The sequence below is a fragment of the Balaenoptera acutorostrata genome, chromosome 7 (assembly GCF_949987535.1).
Source record: "Balaenoptera acutorostrata chromosome 7, mBalAcu1.1, whole genome shotgun sequence".
In the NCBI taxonomy this organism is placed as follows: Eukaryota; Metazoa; Chordata; class Mammalia; order Artiodactyla; family Balaenopteridae; genus Balaenoptera; species Balaenoptera acutorostrata.
In genome coordinates this window covers 22,105,502-22,132,574 of record NC_080070.1, presented here as the reverse complement: position 1 = coordinate 22,132,574, position 27,073 = coordinate 22,105,502, and the positions used below count along the sequence as shown (strand labels likewise).

General features: G+C 36.4%; 1 protein-coding gene across 4 annotated transcripts in view; it reads left to right on the top strand.

The window, feature by feature from the left end:
* Positions 1-26,541, top strand: part of MKLN1 (muskelin 1) — a 379,019-nt gene extending 352,478 nt beyond the window's left edge. For all 4 annotated transcript variants that reach the window (XM_007177144.3, XM_007177145.3, XM_007177143.3 and 1 more), the window contains 3 exons: positions 628-730; positions 8,786-8,840; positions 17,894-26,541. In XM_007177144.3, coding sequence (XP_007177206.1) covers positions 628-730; positions 8,786-8,840; positions 17,894-18,015 — 280 coding nt within the window. In that variant the 3' untranslated portion in view covers positions 18,016-26,541. The remainder of the gene's footprint in view (positions 1-627; positions 731-8,785; positions 8,841-17,893) is intronic.
* Positions 26,542-27,073: the final 532 nt, after the last annotated feature.

Genomic DNA, 27,073 nt, shown 5'->3' with positions numbered 1-27,073 from the left:
GTAGTTGATTTAATCTTAGCTTATAGTTCTAAGAGGAGGGTCGGAAATGCTCTTATCCAGTCTCTAGCACCACAGCCTGACATTACCATTACATCTCCAGGGACTCCACGTGTACACTATTTATATATGTGTCAGTATTCTTTTTTTTTTTTTTTTAAGTATTTATTTATTTTTGGCTGCATTGGGTCTTCATTGCTGCACGCGGGCTTCCTCTAGTTGTGGTGCCCAGGCTTCTCATTGCGGTGGCTTCTCTTGTTGCGGAGCACGGGCTCTCGGTGCGTGGGCTTCAGTAGTTGCGACACGTGGGCTCAGTAGTTGTGGCTCGCGGGCTCCAGAGCGGAGGCTCAGTAGCCGTGGCATACGGGCTCAGTTGCTCCGAGGCATGTGGGATCTCCCCGGACCAGGGATCGAACCCGTGTCCCCCGCATTGGCAGGCGGATTCCCAACCACTGCGCCACCAGGGAAGCCCCATGTGTCAGTATTCTTACTTCTGGATTGTTAAACACAGGTTTTTTAGATATGCACAATATCTTCTCAGATACAGAGTATTCCACTCTGGGTTTAAAAGACATTTCTGATGTTTTTTCATAACTCTAGACAATTATTATTCTTGTCTACATTTTCTAGGTTTGAAGAGAAGGCCCAAATGGATCCCCTTAGTGCTCTGAAATACCTACAAAATGATCTTTATATAACTGTGGATCATTCAGACCCAGAAGAGACAAAAGAGGTAAAGGTGGTAATAAACTTCAGAAATTGAACGTTTAAAAAAATGTCTTTCTAACTTATATTTGTTGACTTTGCTCTTGGGTGTTTAAAGGAAAGTGAGGAAAATATGATGACACTAAAAATCTTAAAAATGGTACAGAGCAGATGAAATAAAAATTGAGTAGACATATTTGCATGTGGTAATCTAAGATTCAGGTCACACAAAAACCTGTGATCCACTCAAAAGGATTCTCAGGTATAAAGTTTTAAGTAGTCATTAGATTTTGTATTGGGAAGGAAATAGAAAATTTTACTTCTACCATAGTTCCATACTTCTTTTACTTAAGGGTTACATAAAGTTCAGTATAAACTTTTTCTACTGATACTCCAAAATCCCCTAAAAGAAGAAAGAAAACTCTCCTTTATTGTAAGGAGAAAGTGAAGAGAGGTTGGTGGGAGTAGAATCTTTGCTGGCTTGATATTTAGTTATATGAATGTTGTAGCAGTACAGTTTTACCATAGGCTACTAACTTAGTTCATCAGTAGCCCCTAAGCTTGAGAACTTAGTAACAGATCATTACTTTTCAGTTTTTTTGATACATAACATGGGATGGAAGCAACTGTTTCTAAGATTTAATATTCTTAGGGCATATTTGCATATCCACAGTGTGTGAATATACCTGCAATGAGTTTCATGGTCTTACAACCTCTCTTCCAACTTCTAAGATTCCTTTTGTCACTTCTTCCTTTTGCCAACTATTCTTGTTCATAGTTCATCTAGCAACATCTGAACTGCAATGCATTTTACCTTCCATTCTCAGAATTGGTGATTATATGTAGTTCTGTTCCTTACATCTATTTCCCTGTTAGCTGTTGCTGTGCTTTGGCTTTGTAATAGCAACATCAAGCAGTGTTTTTCTCTGTTCAGCATTGACACAGGTATCAGACTGAATGACTTTCAGGCACCAGGTTCATTGTACTTTCAAGCAGAAGAGCCTGCATGTCCTTGGCACCAAAACAAAGAAATACTCTTTCATAGTTGCCTACTGTGAAAATAAGCCCTAGTTCTCTTACTCAGTATTGGTTACAACCCTTCAGTAGGTGGAGAATCAGCAGAACACACTTTAAAACTCCCTGAAAAAGGACAGTTAATTGTCTTTTCTTGAGTCTTCAGTCAGTTCATGATACTATTTGAAATAGGGAGAATTGTCACGATTTTGCCAAGTAGCAGAATATATTTGGTTTAATCTGTTATGGCTTATAAACTGAACATAGTTGTGAAGAGTCCATTAATGTTCATTTTGTTAGACCATGCATTTGAGAGTTATAAATGGATTTTCTTGTGTTTTCACCATAGTCTGTCTAAAATGGCTATAATCCGAGAACATTCATTTTTCTTTTATTTTTTAAAACCAAACCAAAACAAAATATTTCAAAGTAAATAATTTCAGCTGTGTGAGTTGCAAGTAGGCCAAAGAAAAAACAGACAGTTTGCTCTTAAAGCTAAGCTAGTAGGAAAGTCCAGGACAGGGAAGTATCTCAAGTTCAAACAGTCATTTTAAGAATTTTGGTAGTGGGTTTCTCTTTTCCTGAAGAGTATCAAATTGTGATTTTGTATGCCACAGACTTCCACTCCATTTCTGAAAAGCTGTATCTATCAAGAGTTGTTTAACCCTAGTAGAAGTTAGTAAAAATGATGTTATTCATGTGTATGTCAGTATCAGAATCACTTTAGAAACTTTTTCAGAACAGTACCCTCACCCTAAGATTCTCCTCTGTCTGCTCTTTTACAATGGAAAACTGAAAACACACCTAAAAAATTGAGAATTACTGGTCTGTAAGGTTATTCTTTTGTTTAAAAATGTGTGAACAGATTTCGTTTTGGGAAAGAAATCCCTTGGTGACAGCTCCAGTATATATATGTACTTACAGTATCTGTTAGTGACGCATATAGATCTTTGCTTTTCATTGTAAGAAATCATTCCCCTTTTTGAGAAAGGCCTTACTGCTCTTCATTTTCTGTAGTAGCTTGGTTTTGTTCTCTATGTATGTTTTACAAATTTTTCATCATATTAAATGATTTTGTCAGCAACCAGAAGTGGTTTTTAGATTTTTCTCCCCCTTTTTTGGGTCATCATTGTGTCTGTTAGTCACAAAATGCTGGTGGACTATCAACTAATAATGGTTCTTTGCTTTCTTCCAGTCTCCAGAGCATGGGTTCTAAATTGGTGATGAGCTTATAATAAAGTTTATGAACATTATATTTTTTTCTAGAAAAGGGCCAAGAAAAGGATGCCTAAAATGATTCTACCATTTTCAGAGAGGATTCTGTAATAGAGAAGGAACAAGAAAAACAAGTTTTCAGCCAGTATTGCACACTTTGTATTAATTATCTTTCTACTGAGCTTCCAAAGTACCGGTGTCATTTATTTAACAGATTGTGTAGAGTTCCTACAATATGCCAGGCATTCTTCTAGGTACAAGAGATATACCAGTGAACCAAACAAGATACTTGCCCAGGAGGTACTTACATACTAGTGGGGAGGAACAATAAACATATTAAATAAATTATACCGTGCATTAGAATTTGATAAGTATTATAGGAAAGTTAAAAAGAGATCAAAAATATAAGGGGACTTCCCTGGTGGCGCAGTGATTCAGAATCCGCCTGCCAACGCAGGGGACCTGGGTTCAAGCCCTGGTCCGGGAAGATCCCACATGCCGCGGAGCAACTAAGCCCGTGCACCACAACTACTGAGCCTGCGCTCTAGAGCCTGCGAGCCACAACTACTGAAGCTCTCGAGCCACAACTATGGAAGCCCACGTGCCTAGAGCCCGTGCTCTGCGACAAGAGAAGCCACCACAATGAGAAGCCCGTGCACCGCAATGAAGAGTAGCCCCCGCTTGCCGCAACTAGAGAAAGCCCGCACGCAGCAACGAAGACCCAACGCAGCCAAAAATAAATAAATAAAATCTACGTTAAAAAAAAAAAAAAAAAAAAATATATATATATATATATATATATATATATATATATGGGGTAAGAATTGGGCAGTTGCAGTATTAAATAGAATAATCATAATAGACCTCATTTGGAAATCAGATTTGCACAAAGACTTGAAGAATATGAGGGAGTGATCTAAGTAGATAATTTGGGGAAGATAATTCCTAGCAAAGGGAGGGCTAGAACAGAGACCCTGGGATGAGAATATTTGGCTTTGTTTAGAACAGCAAGGAGATACTTGTGGCTGGAGTAGAGGTAAGGAGAGTGAAAGTAGTCAGAGATGAGGTCCAAGAGGTAAGAGCAGGGATTGGCAGAACAGGTTATGAATGACTTTGTAAGTCATTATTAGGACTTTGGCTTTTACTCTGAATAGGGAGCCGGTTCAGGGTATTGTCCCTGCAGAGGAGTGATATCATCTGCTTTATGTTTTAATTTGGTCACTCTGACTATTGAGAATAGACTAAAAGGGAACAAGGATGGGGGCAAAGAGAACTATGAGGGAGGTGTAGAAATCTAAGCAAGGGGGATTGTTGCTCAGAGCAAAGTAGTAGCAATAGAAATGGTGAGAAGTAAAATAGATCAGATTCTCCCTCCCTCCCTCCCCCTCTCTCTCTCTCTCTCTCTCTCTCTCTCTCTCTCTCTCTATATATATATATATATACACACATACATATATATACACACATATATATATGTATGTATGTATATACTTTTTTGGCTGCATTGGGTCTTCGTTGCTGCGCGTGGGCTTTCTCTAGTTGCAGCGAGCGGGAGATACTCTTCGTTGCGGTGCGCAGGCTTCTCATTGGGTGGCTTCTCTTGTGGAGCACGGGCTCTAGGCACACGGGCTTCAGTAGTTGCGGTGCGTGAACTCAGTAGTTGTGGCACGCGGGCTCTAGAGTGCAGGCTCAGTAGTTGTGGCACACAGGCTTTTAGTTGCTCTGAGGCATGTGGGATCTTCCTGGACCAGGGATGGAACCCGTGTCCCCTGCATTGACAGGCGGATTCTTAACCACTCCACCACCAAGGAAGTCCCCTCAATATATTTTAAAGGTAGAACCAACGGAATTTTATGATTGGATGTAGGGTTTGAAAGAAATTACTCCAGAGTTTTGAACCTGAAAAACTAGAAGGATGGAGTTGCTGTCAACTGAAATGAGAAGGTGGAGCCTCCTGACTGGAATCAGGAGTTTAATTTTGCATATGTTCAGTTTGAGATGCCTGTGAAACAGCCAGCTTGAGATGTTGAAGTGATAGTTGGATATTCAGGTCTGAAGCTGGGGAGAGAGGACTGACTTTATTCAGATTGTGTACTATTACTCAGTACCTGTTGAAACTCTAGACCAGTACATCGCAATGCCACTTATTTAATTGGATGGTTAAAATAACAGTTTTCTCCCCATCCTTCTGTTCAGAGCCAATGAAGTTTATCTTTCATCTTAGAAGTTAGAAAAGAGCAACAAATTAACCCCAAATAAGTATTCACTAGAATATAGGAAATTAGTAAAATAGGAAACAGTAGAAAAAATGTAAAAAGTGAAAAGTTTGTTCTTTGAAAAAGTGACTAAAATTGGTCAACCTCTAGCAAGACTTACCAAGGAAACAAATAATGAAAACATAAATTATCAACATCACAAATGAAAAGGGGAGATCATTACAGCCCTACCTACATTAAAAGTGTACTAAGGAGATAATATGAACAAGTTTGTCAACAAATTCAGCAACTTGATGAAATGGACAAATTTCTTGAAAGATACAACTTACCAAAACTAACACAAGAAGAATTAGAAAATCTTAAGGAACTCCATATCAATTACAGAGATTGAATTTGTAATTGAAAACTTTCCAAGAGAGAAAATACTAGGCCTGGATGGCTATATCAGTAAATTCTATCAACCCTTTAAGGAAGAAAAAAATGCCAATTTGGTATAGATTCGTAGAAATCAGAATAAGACAGAACACCTTCTAAATCCTTTTATGAAGCAGCTTAACTCTGATGTAAAAACCCAAAAAAGACATTACAAGCAAAGAAAATTACAGACCAATACACCTGTGAATGTAGATACAAAATTCTTAAGAAAATTTTAGTTAATTGAATCCAGCAATATATAAAAAGGTTAATGCACAATAGCCAAGAGGGGGTTTATGCTAGGAGTACAAGGTTGGTTTCACATTTGAAAATCAGTATATTTCACCACATAGGCAGAATGAAAGAGAAAAACCACAGATCATCTCAATAAGTGAAGAAAAGCATTTGACAGAATGCAAAACCCATTGATGATAAAAATTCTTAACAAACCAGGAATAAAAGGAAACATCATAAATCTCATAAAGGACATCTGTGAAAAACATACAGCTAGTACCATAGTTAATTGTAAAACATTAAACCCTTTCCCCTAAGATTATGACAAGGAAAGGTTGTCTGCTTCAACACCTCTATTTAGCATTGTGCCAGAAGTCCTAGCTAGTACGATATGGTAAGAAAAAGAAACAGCATATAGATTTGAAAGGAGGAAGTAAAATTGTTTGCATTTTTAGATGACAAAGAAATTAAAGAATAGCTAAATAAATGGAGAAATAAATCACAGTTGTGGTTTGAAAGACTAAAAAGTGTTGAGATGCCCATTCTCCCCAAATTGGTTTATAATTTAATGCAGTTCCTTTCAATATTCCAGCCAGTTTGGGTTTCTTTGTTGTTGTTGAGGAGATAGACAAACTTATTCTAAAATTCAGTCGAAATGCAACGGCTCTGGACTAGCTAAAACAATCTTGAAAAAAGAAAAAGTTGGAGGTCTCATACTTACTACCTGATTTCAGGACTCTGTATAGAGCCATAGTAATCAAGGTGGTGTGGTACTGCCTTAAGGATAGACAAATAGATCAATAGAACAGAATAGAGTTCAGAAACAGACTCATATATATGCAGTCAGTTTATTTTTTTGACCAGAGCACCAAGTCCAATAAGGAAAGTTTTTTTAAACAAATAGTGCTAAATAACTGGATATCTCAACCCCTATTTCACTCTTAACACAAAAATTAAGATGGATTATGGATCTAAGTATAAAACCCAGAACAATGAAACTTTAAGAAGAAAACAGATTATCTTCACAACCTTGGGATAAGCAAAGCTTTCTTGGACATGACACAAAAGGCACTAATCATAAAAAGTTGACAAATTGGACTTCAACAAAATTAAAATTTCTACTCATTAAAAGACACTATCAAAAAAATAGATGAGGGAATTCTCTGGTGGTCCAGTGATTGGGACTTCAGGGTTTCACAGCAGAGGGCCTGGGTTCGATCCCTGGTCGGGGAACTAAGATCCCACAGGCCACACTATGTGGCCAAAAATAAAAAATAAAAATAAAAATAGACAAGCCTCAGACCAAATAATATCTGCAGTAGATACGTCTGACAGAGGACTGATACCCAGAATATATGAAGAAGTTTCATACATTTTTAACTCTTCCTTTTATCCTATTTTTTCCTAACTAATTTGTCCAGTTTCTTACATTCAAAGGATCATTAATCAGGTGACTGATACCTGAAATTTTAAAGGCTACAAGTATTAAGTGTCAAATACGTCCTGAAGAATCAGTGGTATCAACTGCTCAAGCCTCGCAAAGTGCCAAGTAAACTCCATTGAGATTCTACTCATTTGTATACTCTTATTCCTTCCTTTAACTGACCTGTTTTCCAATATCCTCATTCAAGATAAATATGAATAGTTCTCCTAAATTTTTATTTCTTTACCAATTTGTTAAAGTACCAGTGATGCAATAGTTTTATCTTATTTTGTCATTGTTCAGTTGCATTGTCTGATTTAAACTAACTCTGGCTAGCCTGGGAATCTAATCAACACTTACAACATTTTTTCAATGTAAAAAAGACCTTTGAGCCTTTATAATTATATAATAATACAATTATGTATGACCATGGAATACCAATCTAAGTTGTAAGTTAGGGGTGGCTTATGCATAATAACCATGCTTTTTTTCTCAGAGTTTGATTTACACAGAGACATCAGGTGTTTTACAGTAGCATGCATTTATTTTTGAAGTGAGAATTCATATTTACTAGAAGTTCAATAACTGTGTACACAGGGCATCAGTCTCTCTATATGTGATAGATTCCCAAATGAGTAATTTTCTTTTTCTTTAATCGAAGTATAGTTGATTTACAATATTATATTAGTTTCAGGTGTGTAAAATAGTGATTCAATACTTTTATAGATTATATCCCATTTAAAGTTATTATAAAATACTGGCTATATTCCCTGTGCTGTACAGTGTATCTTTGTAGCTCATTTATTTTATACATAGTAGTTTGTACCTCTTAATCTTATCTCTGTCCTGCCCCTACCCCTTTCCATCTTCCCATTGGTAACCACTAGTTTGTTCTATCTGTGAGTCTTTCTGTTTTGTTTTATTCATTCATTTATTCTTTAGGTTCCACGTATAAGTGGTAACATCTAGTATTTGTCTTTCTCTGTCTGACTTATTTCACTTAGCATAATACCCTCTAGGTCCATCCATGTTGTTGCAAATGGCATTATTTCATTCTTTTTTATGGCTGAGTAGTATTCCATTGTATATATATACCACATCTTCTTTATCCATTCATCTGTTGATGGACAGTTAGGTTGCTTCCATATCAGGCTATTGTAAATCATGCTGCTGTGAACATTGGAGTGCATGTATCTTTTCAAATTAGTGTTTTCATTTTCTTTGGATGTATACTCAAGAGTGGAAATGCTGGATCATATGGTAGTGAGTAGTATTTTATATTTCAGTTGACCTATTGTTCCTTAATAAATACATACTTTAATATATTTTTAAAATAAAGTAATTCCAGGACTTGGTCTAGTATTTTGGAAAATGATAATAGCAGTCCACTAGAAAAGTCAGCATGTTGTTTAATCTAAGTACGGTGTTCTTCTAGCCACTTTTTGGTGAATAGACTTATGCAACACATGTGCGGAGACATCCAGTGGCTAATGAATGGTCGAAATTATAGGTTTTTTCTCCAATGTGCTTACCTAGCTAATTTGCTTTTTTCTCTTCCCCTCCACAGTTTCAGCTCCTAGCTTCAGCTCTGTTTAAATCTGGTTCAGATTTCACAGCTCTAGGTAAGTATTCCAGTGTAATTTATCCGGCCATATGCCCTAGAATTTGGGAGGTTGGATTTTGATTTCTTTTAAATGAAACATCAGATGAGATGTCATCCAAACAAATGATGCAAGTTTCAAGGTAGCATGCAAAATTTCTAATAACCTGCTACAAGGTTATTTTCCAGGCATCAGTCACCAGTTCATGGATCAGTTTGCAGTTCCTATTACACCAATTGCTGGGTTATTATGCAAACAGATGGCAATAGAAGCCTGATCAAAATAAATTAATGTGTATAACGTTGTTTTGGAATGCAGACTGTATTACTGATATACTTACCATGAGTTAACACTTGTTGGATGAATGGTTTTCCTCTCAGTTTGTTCTTTGTGAAATTGTGTGGTGTCAACAGAATGGTGATGGAGTGGGCAATGAAATAAATGTTTGGGAGCAGAGGAACGAATTACCTCTTTCCTGATAATGGGTATTTTTGTATGTTGGTATCTTAATTGTTCAAGTGTTTCTCAAGCATCCCAGATATGGGCATCAGTTTTCACTTCGTAGTACTCTCATTTAGTATTAATGAATTATTAAAGTAGTTAAACTAGATTGTAGTAAAGTGGGGAGTCTGTAGAAGTTCCAGAATCCAGAGCTTTAGTCAGGTGAAGTTTCAAGGATCTTTTAGTTAGGATAAGTCATTATAGCTTCAGTTTTTCAACAAGATAGTAGCCTTTTGAAGTATGGGAATTTCCAGCTTTCCTCTTGTCATTATGCAGTCACACAGTGAATGCATATTAATCTCATTAATGCTGGTGCTATTTTTAATTTGCCTTAGAGTCGAGCAATAGTACCGAAATTTTCCAGCGTATGTAATATAAATACTTCTCTTTATCTTTGGAATTAAATAACACTTTGGAATATCAGTTTAATTTCTTCATTGTTTGACCTTTTGTCTCTTAAAGGTGAAACATACCTCAAAGGAAAAAAAAAGAGACATACAGTGATGGTGTTTCTCACTGGGATGGGAAATAGTAGCAGTGTCTCTTGGGGTCTTGCCCTTTGTTTTGTTTTTTCTTAATGAGTAATTGAGGCTACTCTACTGATCAAGGCAACTGCAGTCCTGAGTTCTAATTCCAGAATATGTAGGTTTCCACAGGGCAAGAGGACTGCTATAAAACGTAACTCCCGTAGGTTCTCCTAAAAATTTATATAATTGTTTACCACTATTCCATACACTCAAAGGGCTTTTAAAAAATGTTTTCAGGTTGTTAGAAATCTCAACCCTGAGATGGAGAGTCTAGTTATAGGCATTATTTTAGAAAGTTCACGCCCTTTTGAATTTTATCATTTGTAACAGGTTTAGTGATACAGGAACTGAGAGCCTTGCATATAGATACTCAGTTTGAATAAATGTGTGCCTTGTTAAGTATGGATACTGCAGCCCAGAGCCATTATTTTTATTTTAATGGTGGACAGCACTGAAATATCTCTGGCTGACTTATATTTAGCCTTTAGAACAAGAATTTTTTGGCAGTCATTTGAATATGTTAGACTGGTGTCAGCAAATGTTTTACTTTTAGCTTATTAACTCTCTTCTTCTTTCTCTGCCCTATTCACTGTCAGCTAATATATTTTGTCAGGAACAGTTTGTTTTAGTTGGATTCTAAACTTCAGATACACTGAGATCTGTACAAACACAACAGAAAAAAATACAAAAAGGGAAATTTTCTGTGGGGTTTTGTTTCCTACCTGTCTGAAGGGAGGCAGTTTAGTAGTTAAGAGATAAGAGTGTAGTATAGTGGTTAAGGGTCAGAATCTAGGTTTAGATATCAGTTCTGCCACTTGCTAATTTTAAAAGTGACTTTGAACAATTCACCTTTCTAAGCATTAAGTTCTTCATCTATAAAATGGAGGTAAGCAGAGTACTTACCTCAAGTTGTTGAGAGAATTAAGTAATTATGAAAAACAACAAAATGAAATACTTAGTAAGTGCTCCATTCAGGTACTAGTATTACTACCTTCTTTATAAATGTAATCTTTGTAACATTGGTGAATTTGGATGAGGAGCAAATTCAGGTTATATGCTAATTTTAATAAGGAGAAATTTGATATATTATTTATAAACAAAAAGTACCTTTCAAAAGGTTTCATGCCTATTTAGAGTTCCTGGTTCTTATTCTCATTCATTTTCTGTCTGATTGTTTTACCTTTACGCCACTTAGAATTGAAATCTAATGGGTTATTTTATGTATAGATGTATACACTTTTCATGTATAGATAGCTGGATATTTTGTTTTCTAAATTATGTCCTGCCAAATTTGGCTCAACCAAACTGTCTGACTTCCTTCAGAATTCATCCAGTTTATCTTAACCTCTTAGAATTAAAGTATTTACTAATGTTATATGTAATTTAAAGATTTAGAAAGATGGAAAATGATTTGCAAACAGCTGGCATTATCTTAGTTTTGAAAAATGACTGACTTCGGAGAAAAATAACCTTTGGGGATCTTTAGCTTAGAGCTACTGTGTCTGTGTCTGTGGCTGTGAGCACTTTGAAGCTTGAACTTGGGCTTTCTGCTAATTTTTTTTTTTTTTTTCTGCTAATTTTAAGAGCATATTTTCAGCAAGGTATGTGACAGGGAAAATCTGGTCTGTAGAAGCATATTGGCTTTCTTGGTCTTCACACCTTTCTTTAGAAGTTTTATAGTCCGTATGTGATGTGCAAGTATGAATTCAGGCAACTGTTTAAAATATTTTATGTCTGAAGTGCAGTGCTCTTTGGCAGTGTGTTGACATTCGTGAATGAGGAACCTTAGGGGTTTCACAGCATTTACTGTGCCCTTTTAACCTGTATACTTGTACTAAATCCACCAAACTTAGATTTCAGCAAGAGACTTTCTTCAGCCTCCTGTCTTTTTTTTTTTTTTTTTTTTTTTTTAATTTTTTTATTTTATTTATATTTATTTTTGGCTGTGTTGGGTCTTCGTTTCTGTGCGAGGGCTTTCTCTAGTTGTGGCAAGCGGGGGCCACTCTTCATCGCGGTGCGCGGGCCTCTCACTGTCGCGGCCTCTCTTGTTGCGGAGCACAGGCTCCAGACGCGCAGGCTCAGTAGTTGTGGCTCACGGCCCTAGTTGCTCTGCGGCATGTGGGATCTTCCCAGACCAGGGCTCGAACCCGTGTCCCCTGCATTGTCAGGCAGACTCTCAACCACTGCGCCACCAGGGAAGCCCCAGCCTCCTGTCTTTAGCCCACATGTTTACAGGTGATTTTTATATAATAATGAGTTTATTTTAGAAATAAGAAATGTAAACACAAAGAAACTTCTATCTAGGAGAAAAATGAGAATTCTTGCTATTTCTTCCTTATTACCATAAATAGGAAAAGCTACCTAGCCTGTATAGGATGTTAACTTAAAAGTATATTTCTGGGGCTTCCCTGGTGGCGCAGTGGTTGAGAATCTGCCTGCCAATGCAGGGGACACGGGTTCGAGCCCTGGTCTGGGAAGATCCCACATGCCACGGAGCAACTGGGCCCGTGAGCCACAATTACTGAGCCTGCGCGCCTGGAGCCTGTGCTCCGCAACAAGAGAGGCCGCGATAGTGAGAGGCCCGCGCACCGCGATGAAGAGTGGCCCCCGCTTGCCGCAACTAGAGAAAGCCCTCGCACAGAAACGAAGACCCAACACAGCCAAAAATAAATTAATTAATTAAAAAAAAAAATCTGTTAAACAAAAACAAACAAACAAACAAAAAGTATATTCCTGGGGCTTCCCTGGTGGCGCAGTGGTTAAGAATCCATCTGCGAACGCAGGGGACACGGGTTCAAGCCCTGGGCCGGGAAGATCCCACATGCCGCAGAGCAACTAAGCCTGTGCACCACAACTACTGAGCCTGTGCTCTAGAGCCTGCAAGCCACAACTACTGAGCCCACGTGCCATAACTGCCAAAGCCCAAGCACCTAGAGCCCATGCACTGCAACGAAGATTAGACCTCGCTTGCCACAACTAGAGGAAGCCTGCGCACAGCAATGAAGACCCAATGCAGCCAAAAAAAAGAATAAATAAAATAAATTAATTTTTAATAAATTTTTTAAAAAGTATATTCCTAATAGGTCACTTTCTTTTAGAGCAGTCATTGTCTTCAGTCACAGTAGTAATGATAAAGTGATAGCTAATATTTATTGAGCACTTACTGTGGGACCAGGTACTATTCTAAACACTTTACATGTCATAACTCACTTAATCTTCATAATAACCCTATGAAGTAGCACTAGTATGATCCCCTTTTATTATATGTGAAGAAACTGGAACACAGAGAGGCTAAAGTAAGTTGCCCAGGAAAAGTGCTAGTGAGTAGCAAAACCAGGATTCACACCTTAGTAGTTTGGCTTCAGAACTAAATCACTAACTGTACTACTTCTCATTGAGCTTTACCAGTTTCCACTACTCTGAGCGATAAGTTCCTCATTCCACTGTATGGTGAAAATGAAGTGAGAGAAACAGTAGTTAGGAGCATGAGATTTAAAATCAGTGCAACCTTTTTTGTCCTGTCTCTACCATTTAAGTAGTCATGTTGCTGTTGATGAGTTTCCTGGTGCCCTACCCATTTTTAATGTATTTTTTTTTTAATATTAAGATTCTGTTTGAACAACTTCCCTCAGTCCCTGCCTGCTTCCCTCAAATGTAACCACTTGTATCTGGCAGATCTTTATACACCAACATACAGGTAGAGTTGATTCCCATTACTCACAGTAATAGTCTATGAAGTCACCTATAACACTGAATTGGTGAATACTGACCCTTTGCTCCTATGGAAAATACAGAGATAGGTTCCTATAAGCCTCTTGTCACAGACTTTTTGTCAATTGATTAATAACATAATGTTGCTTTCTTTCAACAGGAACACACCTTACTTGTGTATTTATACTGTTGATTCATTAATATTGAACTCACACCAACAGCACTATAACTCATTCCTGAACGAAGCTTATCTAACGTGTATGTTCCTCATAAGGCACATTGCAGCCTTCTTGCCTTAGGAACACTAGCCATCACTTCAACACCACACTTGGGGGCCATTTTAAGCAGTGAAGTCACCAACAAAAAACACAGAATGTGAAGAACATGACACCAAGTAGACTGTGAAAAGGACACTTGTTTATAGTATGAGAGCTGAAACAAGAAGGCAGAGCATTACCTAGTTGACCTCAGTTGAGAACATATATTTACATGTGGTGACTCAAATTTTTGCCACTCTGTGTATGTCTGTGAGTGACCACAAAAGTGGCACAAATACTGATTTGGGGGTTACAAATTTTAGCACGTAAGCAAATGTACAAATATGGAATCTGTGAATAGTGAGGATCAACGGTATATATGTACACACTCACACACACACACACACGTATGGTTTTATGTTTTCTGGTTTTATTTATTATATAATATAAAAACATGTATTCTCCACATAACTTTAAAATTTAATGATGTGGCTTGGAGGTGCTTACATGAAACTATACTAGATTTATTGTATTTGTAAGTGATACACAATATCCCATAATAGGGCTCTACCATAATTTAACCATTCATCTAATGAGAGTGTAAATTTCAAGTTCCTTACTGGTAAAAGGTGAATAAAAATAAAAGGTTCTTTTGAGGATTAAATGAATTTAGCACATTGCCTACAATTTAATAAGCACTCAGTTAATAAAAATAAATGGGCTTTGGAGTCAGATAGACCTGGGTTCACACTCCATTCGCTTTCCTCACCAACTGTGATGCCTTATTAAATGACTGACTCTCTAAGTGTTTCATCTGAAATTGGAGTTTATGGTAACTGCTTTGTTGGGTTATTTTTGTGACAATGAAATGTCATACATAAAGAAACTAGCATGTAGTAGAGACTCGGTGTTTGTTTCCTTCCCTCCTAAATCATTTGATCTCATGAAAATGGTATTATTTTATAGAGTACTATCACAGAATCAGTAGCTTCTCTTAAAAATATAATGTACCACAGCATTTTTACAAATAAAGAAAATAAAATAAAAGATGTGAGAAGCCCTAAAGTTGAATAGGAACAGAAACAAACATGTTTATCAAGTTGGTAACATAATTGCACAGTAGGGGAAAAAAGAATTAAACCTTTTTAAATACAGCTTAGACTATATACTATCAGTGAAGTATATTCTAAAGACGATAAAAACAAGGAAATCTTGAATTTTGCTGGTAATGGTTTGGGTATAGTAATTCTGGAACTTGTTTTGTGTGTTTTAGGTTTAACAAATGAATAAGTATGATGATATTGCTGGGAGTAGGTTTTCCTAGTAGGAGAAAGGAGCTATAAACATGGAATGGAATAAGGAGAGGAAGAACTCTGTGAGGTTCTTAAAAAACTGAATTAGCAATAAAAGCATGGACTAATGATTTTGGGTATTTTTAAAGAGATGTGTGTATAATATGTGTGAATATATGTATAGACCTAGAAACAACACCACCCCTGGCAATTAGCACAACTGATCTTGGTTTCTAAATATCATTCGCCACTAAAAGGAATTAGGGTTCCTGGGGAAAATGGCGGACTCCAGAGCTGTGTAAATATAAGCTTGGAGATCTTACTGTGCCAGAAAGTAAGGAGGTACTCAAAAAGTAATGGGGATATTTCAAAAAGATACAGAGGGAGAACATATGAGTATTAAAATGAATAATGACAGGAATGGATATAACCTTTTGAACAAGAAAATGACTCATGAGTATATACTAATGCAAATAGAGAAATAAAATGAAGGAAGGAAAAGGAAAACTCTTCTTTGCAATTAATGTCATCCAATGAATCTAGAAGGAATTGTCAAGTTAGGAAATCACCATCATATGCATAATAATTGTTTTAGCAAGAATCATCAGTTAATGCTAAAATCATTGGGTGCAGATCTCTTGGAGAACAGGATATTTGCACAGTTTCAAACTATCTTCTCATCAATATTTTATTAACTGCAAAGGTAGAAAAGTACACATTTACATTGGAGAAATCTGTCATACACCAGTTTAACCAGATGATCATAGTTAACATCCTCAGTATTGGAACAAACTGATACCACATGCCTCCTAAGATGATGCATTGGGAAGGAAACAGCATCTCTGTGTAGTGTTCTTGCCAACTTCATAAACTGAATCTGATCATAAGGAAGCAATCAGACACCTCAAATTTAATACATTCTACTACATTACTGCTCTTTGGTTTTTTTATAACAGTGTCACAAACAAACAAAAAAAAAAACAAAGAGAGGTTGAGGAACTATTCCAGCTAAAGAGGTTGGATAACTAAATATAGTGTTTGATCTTGAATTTTAGATTAGTGGGGAAAATGACTATAAAGATTTTCGGGACATAAATGTTAAATTTCCTAAATTTAATATATAGTAGTTATTTAAGTGAATGTTCTTGTTCTTAGGTGAAATGAACTCAAGTATTTAGGGGTGACGATGTCTACACTTTACTCCCAAGTAGTTCCACAAAAAAAGTATGAGTGGGGTATACAAACACACATAGAGAACAGGAGAGAATGAAAAAATATGTGGCAAAATGTTAACAGTTGGTTAATCTAGGTAAGGATGTATGTATATGAATGTTTGTTGTACTATTCTTGAAACTTTTCTGTGAGTTTGAAATTTTTCAAAATAAGTCGAAAATAAAGCAATTTAGAAAACTCAGAAAAACTTAAAATAGAAAAAATACAATCTCACCATTCAGGGGTAACCTTTGTTTACATTTTGGACTACTTCCTTCCATTCATTTCTGTGATATAGTAGTAGGCTTTGTTAAATCTAAAACTCATCTCAAAGAAGTAAACATTTGCCCTCACACTTAAAATAGTAATAATTTTTTTTTTTTTTAAATAAGGAGGAATGTACCTTTCTTGAGACATTGTTTATTTTCCTTCCAGGAAACTGGTATCCTTGGCAATGTTCTTTCTGTTCTGTTCATGGTCTTTACAAGATTAAAAGGCAGATTGCATCTAAAACTGTATTCTAAGTTAACTGAAAATCAGTCCAATTTGAAATAGTCTTCACTGATTATCATGGCATAAAGAACTTTCTGGCACTATTTCTGTTTCTGATGGCATTCAGTAGGCCTCTCATATTCAGTTAGCCATCTCAGGAATGGGGAAAATCAATAGACTACTTTATTTTTTCATTTTCACTCTTCATATGTGCATAAGAAATTTGAAACAGCTGGGGGAGCAATACTATTACTGGCTGACTAAAGGAAAGAGTCATCTCACTGAATATTTCCTTGGCTGGAGTAAACTTGAAAATTAAGTGTTTACTAGATATTAAGGGGGAAAAAATCTTATGGTTCAATGATCTTAGCCTTTTTAGAATGTCTTTCACTAGAACATTCATCTAGATAAAAGTTCATTGCTCTCTATTTTTCACATGATGTGTGCCTAGCATAGAGCCTGATGCATAGTACCATAAATACATGGTATTTCCTATGTGCCAGGTATCGTTCTGTGTGTTATAGATATATTTCTTAACCTCAGCTGTCTGTATTTTCACTCAGTTCTCTGAGACTTCTTGCAGCTCTCCGGGGCTTAATGATTTTACACTACTTTCTAAAGACGCCTTTCATTCTTATTATATTTTTATTATCAAAAAATTTTTAGTGCTCAAAAGCATTAAAAAGTCAGAAAAGAGGAATGAAAATTCCTCAGTGGACTAGAAGAGGAAAATGCTTATAAGGAAAAGAAGAGAAATCAGTATTAGTTACTAAAGTACTAGTCATTCTACTAGGTGGTTTTCACATAATTGCATTTAATCTGCACTGTAAACCTACGACATAAACAGGATTATCACAGATTTATAGCTGAGGAAACAGTTGAAGAAAGGCTGATTACCTTACCTGAGATCATACCAGTGCTAGGTAGTAGAACTGGGATCAGGACCCATGTCTGTCTGGTTTCAAAGCCTGATTTGGTTTTGGTTTTTCCATTATACTTTGCTGCTTTTCTCAACTAGCTTTTCTGTTACATGTTGAGTTTTAACACAGTGGATGAGTTTCTTTATATCTCTCCTTCACCAGGCTTTTCCGATGTGGATCACACCTATGCTCAAAGAACTCAGCTCTTTGACACCTTAGTAAATTTCTTTCCTGACAGCATGACTCCTCCTAAAGGCAACCTGGTGGACCTCATCACACTGTGACTGAAGAGTACCTGGACAGAAATGGAGCACAGGAGTCTGCTTTCAGTATTCTGGATTTCAACTCTATTGACTGACAATTAGGCTGCAGTGACTGAGGACTGCACCAGAATTTTGAAGGGATCTTTGCTGTCACAAATTTTAACCCTCTTCCTTCACACCTGACCTCAACCCCATAGTCCTCATCCCATTCCTAAATTAGGCTAATAAAGTGAAATCGGTATACTTTCCATTTAAATATATATATATATATTTTATTACTTTAACTTTTAAGAATTGATGAGTATAAAAGAAAAAATCAGGCAGTATACCCTTTTCTGATTTTTATTTCAGTTTTATAAAATTGGGGCAAGTAAGCACTGTTCACAGACTCAGTGCTACAAGAATTGGAATTTTGTTGTTGGGTTGTTTGGCCTTTCTTCTTTCTCCTTTCTTCCCATTTCACTTTACCTTGAATCACACAGCTGCTTGTAAGTGATATGTATCATTTGTTTACCTCTTCATTCTTAACAGTATATAGTTCTGTAGGGCAATTGATGTATATTTAAGTGATATATGTGTCTCCGTTGACTAGTCTTGTATTACATTAAACAGTAGGAGGAACAGAGGGCTCTAATTTACGCTCCTTGTCATAGAACTAAAAAGTGAAACCTGAGATTGTTCCACACACTTATCTGAGATTGGTATATAGTATTTCTATAATGATATATTTTATAGTGGGTATTACAAAGCTTTGAGTCACAGAAACCTTAAACTGAGGAGAGAATATAGTTCAGAACCTTTAAGAGCCATTCTCAAAATTACCAGCAGGAGGATTCTAGTTGTGATTAGCATGTTCATTGATATCTCTGTAGTAATTTTGGAAGAAAATGACTCATTCCCCTGGTAGAGCTGTGCAGGACCAGGGCTTCGATTTCTTCCTTGTGCTATCTCTTTATAGCATTTTCATTTGGGAGGATGGGTTCCAGAGCTACGTTTTTGTTTATTTTCATACACATTAGCTCTGCTTCTATATACTGATATTTTAAAGAATAATGGTTTGTAATTGTCCAGTGGAATACAGCTGACAGGCATTTCATTAAACACATAGACCAGGCTTTTTTAATGGAGAAAAAGAAAAATAATGGTGCAAATATTTTTTATTAAACTAAAAGGCAGATGGGCTTTTCCACTGTTCCTTTTTTTGTGAGGAGTGGTGGTATGTATTGTTCCATGAGGTGCTGTGGAATGCAACATAGGAAATTTAAACCTGGCCAGTGCTTACATTTGCTCAAAAAGTGTGCTGTATGCAACTGATACCCACCATGCTTAAAGCAGGTTAAGTATAATAAATGTCCATCAGTCCAGTGGCTCTTCCAAGTGAATGACTTTAGAGAATTTACTGTGTCCCCGAATAGCAAGATTAGGCCTCACCAAAGAAAGAAGAAATTGAATTGCACTTTTGAAAAGTCTCATGTATAGGAATGAGACTTTAAGGTCCCTCTTCAGTCTGTCATTATTGCATGGTTTCACGTCTTTGGGGGAAGGACAGAAGTATATTTGTCCTAGTTCTAGGCTTGAATCTTGGACTGCTTGGCTTTCCAAGCATCCCAAAGCAATCAGTAGTGATTTATTAAACAATTAGATTTGTTCCTTACCTTGTGAAAGATATAGTACATAATTCAGTAAGTACCAAGTTGTGTAGCTGCAGAATAACCAGTTGACTTTATGGGTGAGCAAATAGAATCTGCCTACATACTTAGGCAGTTTCATTAAAAGATTTCCCTGACCGTCAAGAACATAAAATATTAATATTGCTAATATTGTAGCCTGTTGAACTCATTTCATGGAAACAGGTTGATAGGAAAGAACTTGTTAAGAATTTCTAAATGTAAAAGCTCTAGTTTTGCTCACTGTGAATTCTGGCACTTCAAAAACCATAACCAAATGAAATTCTGCTTCCCTCCACCATTTATTTTTATAGTGCTTTTTTTGGTCATTTTTTTCCGTTCCTTAGATTCCATATTTGGAGGAAACTCAGTTCTTGAACTCAGTGATTTTGTTTGTTCTTATTTTTCTCTGACTCTCTACTGGTTGTTTTCTAAACATGCTTGTTCTAATTTCATCTTTCCTCACTTGAAGTGGAACCTTTTCCCTTTTCTTCACTTAACAGCATTTTTTTTTTCACTAACATGTTTAAATGGGGTTGAGTCATAGCAAACTGTTCAGTGTTGCTTAAGTGACATAGACTGTATTTAGGAAGTTATTGACTAGGTAAGTCAAAATTTGTACCCTGGGGCTTTAATGAGGCACTGCTGGTAATGATTGCAGGAGAATGTAGGCTTCATTATATCCGTGACCAAGATTGACACATTGCTCACTTTCGACATCAGAACCCTGATATGAAACTTCTTTATATATTTAGTGAGGAGCTACATGTATTTCCAAGTATTCCAGCACTATATTATAATTTAAATAATCTAATTTGGTATTTATATACATTGTTTAGCCAAATATCTATGCTTTACTACTTAAAAATTCTTTCATTCTAGCTTAGTGAGCCCCAGATTGAAACATTAGTTAGTGCATTAGTTAGTGGGGTACAGTTTGCTCAGTGTCACTATCCCTAGCTTCAGTTTCATCCCCATTTCTCCTTTTTCCATGGAATATATTATTCCAGAATAATAAACTAGAAATAATTTAAACTAGAAATAAACTAGATCTCTAACATTTTCAGTGCTTATACCTCATGAGAAATTAATTATCTGATTTGCAAGATACTTTCAAAATGCAGTTGCATTTTGTGGAATGACAGAGACCTCATGTGGCCAGCTTGATTAATTCACACATATCAATCTCCTGTGAAGCAAAGGAATTCAGATTTGGGTGCCTAACTCTGTGCTAAAGCAGACAGTATTAACCTTTAGCAAGATTGTCTTTTCAGACCTGGTTTTCATTAAAACTGACTTATCTATGTCTAATAAGTAAAAACTGATAGAAAACATTAGAAAGTTAATACACTGATTTATCACAGAAAAGCTTGTTGGCTTTAGAGCTCAGTGATTTGTTTAAGATTGTAAACTGCATTCTTTGGTGAAATATGTCTTGAATATAAATGGTTTGCTAGCTTATCTTTCTAGTGGATCTTTTCACATCTGCCTTAAAAGTGCTATTTAGAGATACATTAGCAGAGTTTCATGTAATAAAACAGTTTTAAAATCTAATTTATAAACAAAAACTAGTTTGAGGTACTTAATCATTGGTGAGAGATTGAGAATGATGCTTAATGAATCAGAAAGCACTTAGAAAGGAGTATGTTTCTGATTTTATTTTCTGAATTAAACTCAGTGTCATGGAAGGAGTTACCCTATAATTATTCTTAACACAATATGAAATTCATTGGATAATTGTGGGTCATTTAATTTTTTCCTGGGTGAATGTTGTGTTAACTCTCTAGCTGATTGAATGTTGCAAAGCAGTTGAAAATTATGGTTTGAAGTGATTTCTATGAGAGAGGATCATTACAATGTGTACTTTAAACAACGTCATCTAGCTGTAAAAAATATTCCCTTTGTAACCTTTCTTTTTTGAAAAAATACATGTTCATACGTAATTTCATCCTTTTGCAGAAATTCTGGCCTGAACTTTCACTAACTTTTAAATTCTTAAGATAGTCCTTAATCTAAGATATGCAGGCTCCCTCAGAAAAAGTTCATAGTTATTAGAGGGGTAATCATAGAGGGTCTGCATATGACAGTAGTTGTAGATTAGATCTTTGGGTTCTTCCACTCAAAATTTTTGTATTCCTTATTAGTCAATAACATTATTCTTTTGTGATTTTTGACTATGGCCTACATGTCCCTGTGATTTGTATTATTGCTGAAATGACATTGGCTGCCCAAAACTTGTAGTCTAGAGGTATTTCAGTTGAAGATGGAAGTTTCAAAGTTTGTTGAAATAATTAATTAGGAGCCACCTAGATCAGCTGAATGATGTCACCACCATTTGTTTTGATGGGGAGGACTCATGATTGTAGTTTATTGATTTCTTCACCAGATGCTCTTTTTATCTTTCAAAAAAACTGCTATCTTAAGAGATTTTATTTATACATAATTTTTAAACCTTGATTTCTTCCTATCCCACAAATACTGTGAATTGTTTCCATTATTTTTCTTAGCTAAATCCTCTGACAATAGATTTATAGCACTTAACCTAAGGAGTCATTAGAGGTTATAGTAAACCAGATTTTCTCGTGGGGCAGAGAGAGATGCCCTTGTGGGAAACCATATCACTATGTCTTTTCTGTTAGGTGGAACTCTAAAGTTATAGATCTTGAACTGGATCCCAATTCAGAACTTAAAAACCTGAAAATCAAAGGGTAGTTCTAGTTCATCTTCCACAATAGTCATTATTTGGAAATAATTTTTACAAATATATACTATCATGTCCTCAAACACTGCCTAGCTTGATTGAAAACAGAATGTTATGTGGATGTTATCTGAGAGCTATAGGGTCAACAAGAAAAAGGGAGAAATGTTTAGTAGGGAAGTAGACCAGTTGTAAGGCATCACTTGTAATTATGAACTAATTTGTCTTCTTTTTTACCTTTTTATCTGCTGTTTAGTCTCAATGAATTATTGTACACAATGTTAGACATTTGTACACAATGTTCTGTTTTGCCTGTCTGTGGCATTTTCACTTGGAGGTATTGAACCTCAGGAACAGAGCTAGAGAGGAGAATGAGGGTATGTTAAAGAAGGAAAAATAGGAGCTTTTTGCTCATGGTTTTGAAGGTCCACAGATCTAAATGAGAAAGAAAGCTCTTCATTTCTAACCCTAAATTAATTTAATGCAGTGCTGAGAAGAAGACTATCAAGAGGGATCAAAGCTCAGTTCTGAATAGTCTTTGGAAAGCAGCATTTCTTGGTTAGTTGCTTTCCTCACTGTCTCCCAAGTAGCTGATAGAGATCTCAAAACAGAAAACCCAGTGTGATGGGCTCTAGCTCTTAAACTAGGTGAGCAGTTTCTTATGTACAGCCAATTCCTTGATAAGGATTCAGAGGGAAAACCAGCAATAAAACATTTTAACATGCAGTTTTGGGGCTCCCAGGGGACTTGCTTTTTCATGGAGTTTAAGCTCTTCCTGCAACACAGCTCTGTACCATCTGGGATGCTAGCATTCACAGCGGTTAGTTTGGATATCTGAGCTGTCTGCCATGCAAATACCAGCCCAAGGAGATCATCATTCTTCAGTTTCATTCAGTGCTTAATGAATGCCAAATTAATTGGCAGGAAGGAAAAACCCTGTGTGATATAGGAACAGGCCTGTGTGCATGATTAAGGAGTTACTCAAGTAGCCAATTTTGAGCTTAATTTCTCTCCTTTGTTAACAAATCTCAAGAAAGGCTTTGTTACAATTTAGCTAGTGTCATTTGGTTGGTGTTCATTTTCTAACCCTTTAAAATAGGAAGAAAATTGTCATTTCGTGTTTAACTTCTAACCCATACAGAATTGAACTGACATCAATTTAGTTTCCATGTTTTAAAATAAATTAATTATACATAATCCAAAGGGTCTCTGTTTATTCTACTTTTCCAGGAAATACATGAGTTCTGGGCTTGGCAGTAGAAGTATTTAATAATTTTGGTTTATTCTTTAGGTTTCCTCCACATCTGTGAAGTGATTAATTAAATTAGAGAAGGTATTTAGAATAAGTTCAATTCCATTGCAACTGGCAGAGCTGTATAAATTCATTTTGCAACAAAGGAGAGGATCTTATACCATCAGGACCATGCCATCAGATTTTGGCAAGTGACTGTTTTATCACATTGCCTTGTAGTTTGCTATTTTTTCCTTCTTAAGATAAAAGGGAAAACTGAGGACAGAGATGTATAACTTTACATTTTTTATTTTTTATATTTATTTTTTTATTTGTGTTTAACATCTTTATTGGAGTATAATTGCTTTACATTGTTGTGTTAGTTTTTGCTGTATAACAAAGTGAATCAGCTATATGTTTACATGTATCCCCATATCTCCTCTCTCTTGCATCTCCCTCCCACCCTCCCTATCCCACCCCTCTAGGTGGACACAAAGCACCGAGCTGATCTCCCTGTGCTATGCGGCTGCTTCCCACTAGCTATGTATTTTACATTTGGTAGTGTATATGTGTCAGTGCTACTCTCTCACTTCGTCCCAGCTTCCCCTTCCCCCTCCCTGTGTCCTCAAGTCCATTCTCTACATCTGTGTCCTTATTCCTGTCCTGTCCTTAGGTTCATCAGAACCATTTTGTTTTTTAGATTCCATATATATGTGTTAGCATACTAACTTTACATTTTTTTAATTGCCTACTTTAGAAGTCTTAGGGTACTTGCACCTTTATAAAGGCTTCGCTTAATTTTACACATACAGATTAACTATACTTGTAAGAGCACTGAATAGAAAGTTATAAGACATATTAAAGTAATTGTCTACCCAACCCCAAATTTGATAGTAGGATATCAAAGTCCAAAAGTTTAAATGCAAGTAGTCTTCTATGGGGAAGGTATATGTTTTTAAAAGTCATGCACATGGTCTCCTTTTTGAGATATTTTTTCCTTTCCCAGAAAAATGATTTTGGTGACCAGTTGTAAACTGATTTCTCCCTCAATTGTAAACCACCCATTTAGAGAAATAAAAGTGGACTCACTTTCTTAAGCATTACATTTAGCCTGACCAAGATATGCTGTGATTGTGTTATTCTTCAAGCCAGCTTGCTTTTTTGACTTGTCATAAAATGTCTTTTGAATTGAATGAATTAAATAGTATAGTATTAATTTTCTTTTATGTATAGCTCAATTTAGAAATTGCAAAATAATGAGACATTTTTCTATGAGCAGATTCTTTTATGGAGATAGGTTTTTCTTTTTAATGAGATTTCTTCCCTGTCACCACTTCAAAATCTATGTACAGCTGAGTCTGCAGCCTCAGAAGAAGAGTACAGGAAAGCTTAGGGCCTCCTTTTCTTGTGTTGTTCTTGGCAACAAACATGATTCCACCTTTTCAATGGAATGATGGGGTGGGTCTGTGTGTATGTGTGTGTGTGTATACTTATTGGCCTGAAATTGAGATCCCTTTAGGTAGAGATAGATCCTCATAACCAAAGTTGGACTGCAGATTAGGTTGAGGAGGAAGGTACAGCTCCATCCATAGCCCGTAGACTCTGTCTGTCCTTCTGGGTCTGCTTATTAGCGCTATGGATAGCTCCTTCTCTGTTAGAGCATCTCCTGGACTGGAAACATGGCGTCACAGCATCCAGCTCATCTGAAAGTTGGAGAGTGTTAAACATCTTTTATGGGCCTTTTAAATAAATAACAACATTTATTGATTTTTGTAATTGTGAAAATGTTTATCATAGAAATTTAGGAAATTACTAAGTGTGAAGAAGGAAAGCCACTAGTATTTAACCGGTGAGACTTACTTATTTTATTTTTCCTGACTTCCTTCTGTTATCCAACATGGTAAAGGCCAGAAAAAGTAAAAAAAAAAAAAAAAAAAAAATTTTGACAGCCATTCCTCATTGTCCGCAAGCATTTTTCTCTACCCTTACTATATTCCTTTAAAGCATTGCCCTTTTCTAGACAAACAGTCTGAAAATAATTCTGTTGATATGTATCTTTTAAGCCTAAACTATAGATGTAAGATACTACCCAAAAGCTGTAGGGATCTGCCTTGTTCAGGTCATTGGAAATTTTATCTCTAAGATTAATTTGAATTTTTAAGCCCTTTATGCACCATGATAGACATTTGGAGCATATTCATACGAATGCAAGAGCTTTCTGTTTAGATGGACTTTTTAATACAACCATAATTAAACTCACACCTAAAAAGGATGAGGTACTTTTCAAAGGCCAAAGGAAATGCAGAGAAGAGCAAAGCAAAACAGATGAAATGAACGTAAGTATATAAATAAGGAGTCCTTGAAACAAGAGTTCCCTTACTGTGCTTAGCAAATGTCTCTCCAAAAAATGTATTTCTCTGGTTACCAGCTAAGATTTAGAGTTTTATATCTCATGAGAATCCTTTTCTTAATATGTGAAGGAAAAAACTGCAGCCTTTCAGGGTTCTACTCCTTCCTTTACCCTCCTCTTCTGTATCCTCAAGTACCTAAATCAGAAAGGAAATCATGAGGGAAATCTGAAACAGCTGGCATAAGCTAGTTGTAGTTTTTAAACAAATGTTTTTGGGCATCAGGTGTCCCCTAACATCATTATTGTTCTAAGTCGTCGTTGGGCTGTGTGGAGTGTGTTCCGTAATCTTCCCCATTCCCCTCATCATCCTCTCTGTTTTATCTTACTTTTGCCCTATCTGTATGGACTTTTTAGGGTTTTGTTTGTTTCTTAGTACAAGTAATGTTCTGATCCCAGGTTTGGTGAATGTGTTAACACTGCTTTGTGAATAAATAAGTGATCTGCTGAACAACTGCAGTTGTAGAATTATGTTGTATGTAATGTACATATGGAGAAAGAATGTATTTTGTTCATTTTCTTAATAAAAAGTTATATATGGACACTACAAGATGTCTCTTGTGTTTCATAAAACTACTTTTGAAGTCAGCTTTTTAAATGTTTACATACTTTGCAGTTAATATTTTTCCCTCAAAAAGGTGACTTTTATTCAGGCAAACAATATGTACTGTAGAAAGACCTTGTTTTCTTTGAGACAGTGTTGAAATAAAGAAGTTCTGGTGGATCTTACAAAGTTTCTAGGGGAAGTTTCCATTTTTAAAGAGCACTGGTGGGCTTCCCTGGTGGCGCAGTGGTTGAGGGCCTGCCTGCTAATGCGGGGGACACGGGTTCGAGCCCTGGTCTGGGAAGATCCCACATGCCGCGGAAGCGACTGGGCCCGTGAGCCACAACTACTGAGCCTGCGCGTCTGGGACCTGTGCTCCGCAACGAGAGGCTGCGATAGTGAGAGGCCCGCGCACCGCGATGAAGAGTGGCCCCCGCTTGCCGCAACTAGAGGAAGCCCTAGCACAGAAATGACCCAACATAGCAATCAATCAATCAATCAATCAAAAAAAAAAAAAAGAGCACTGGTAAGT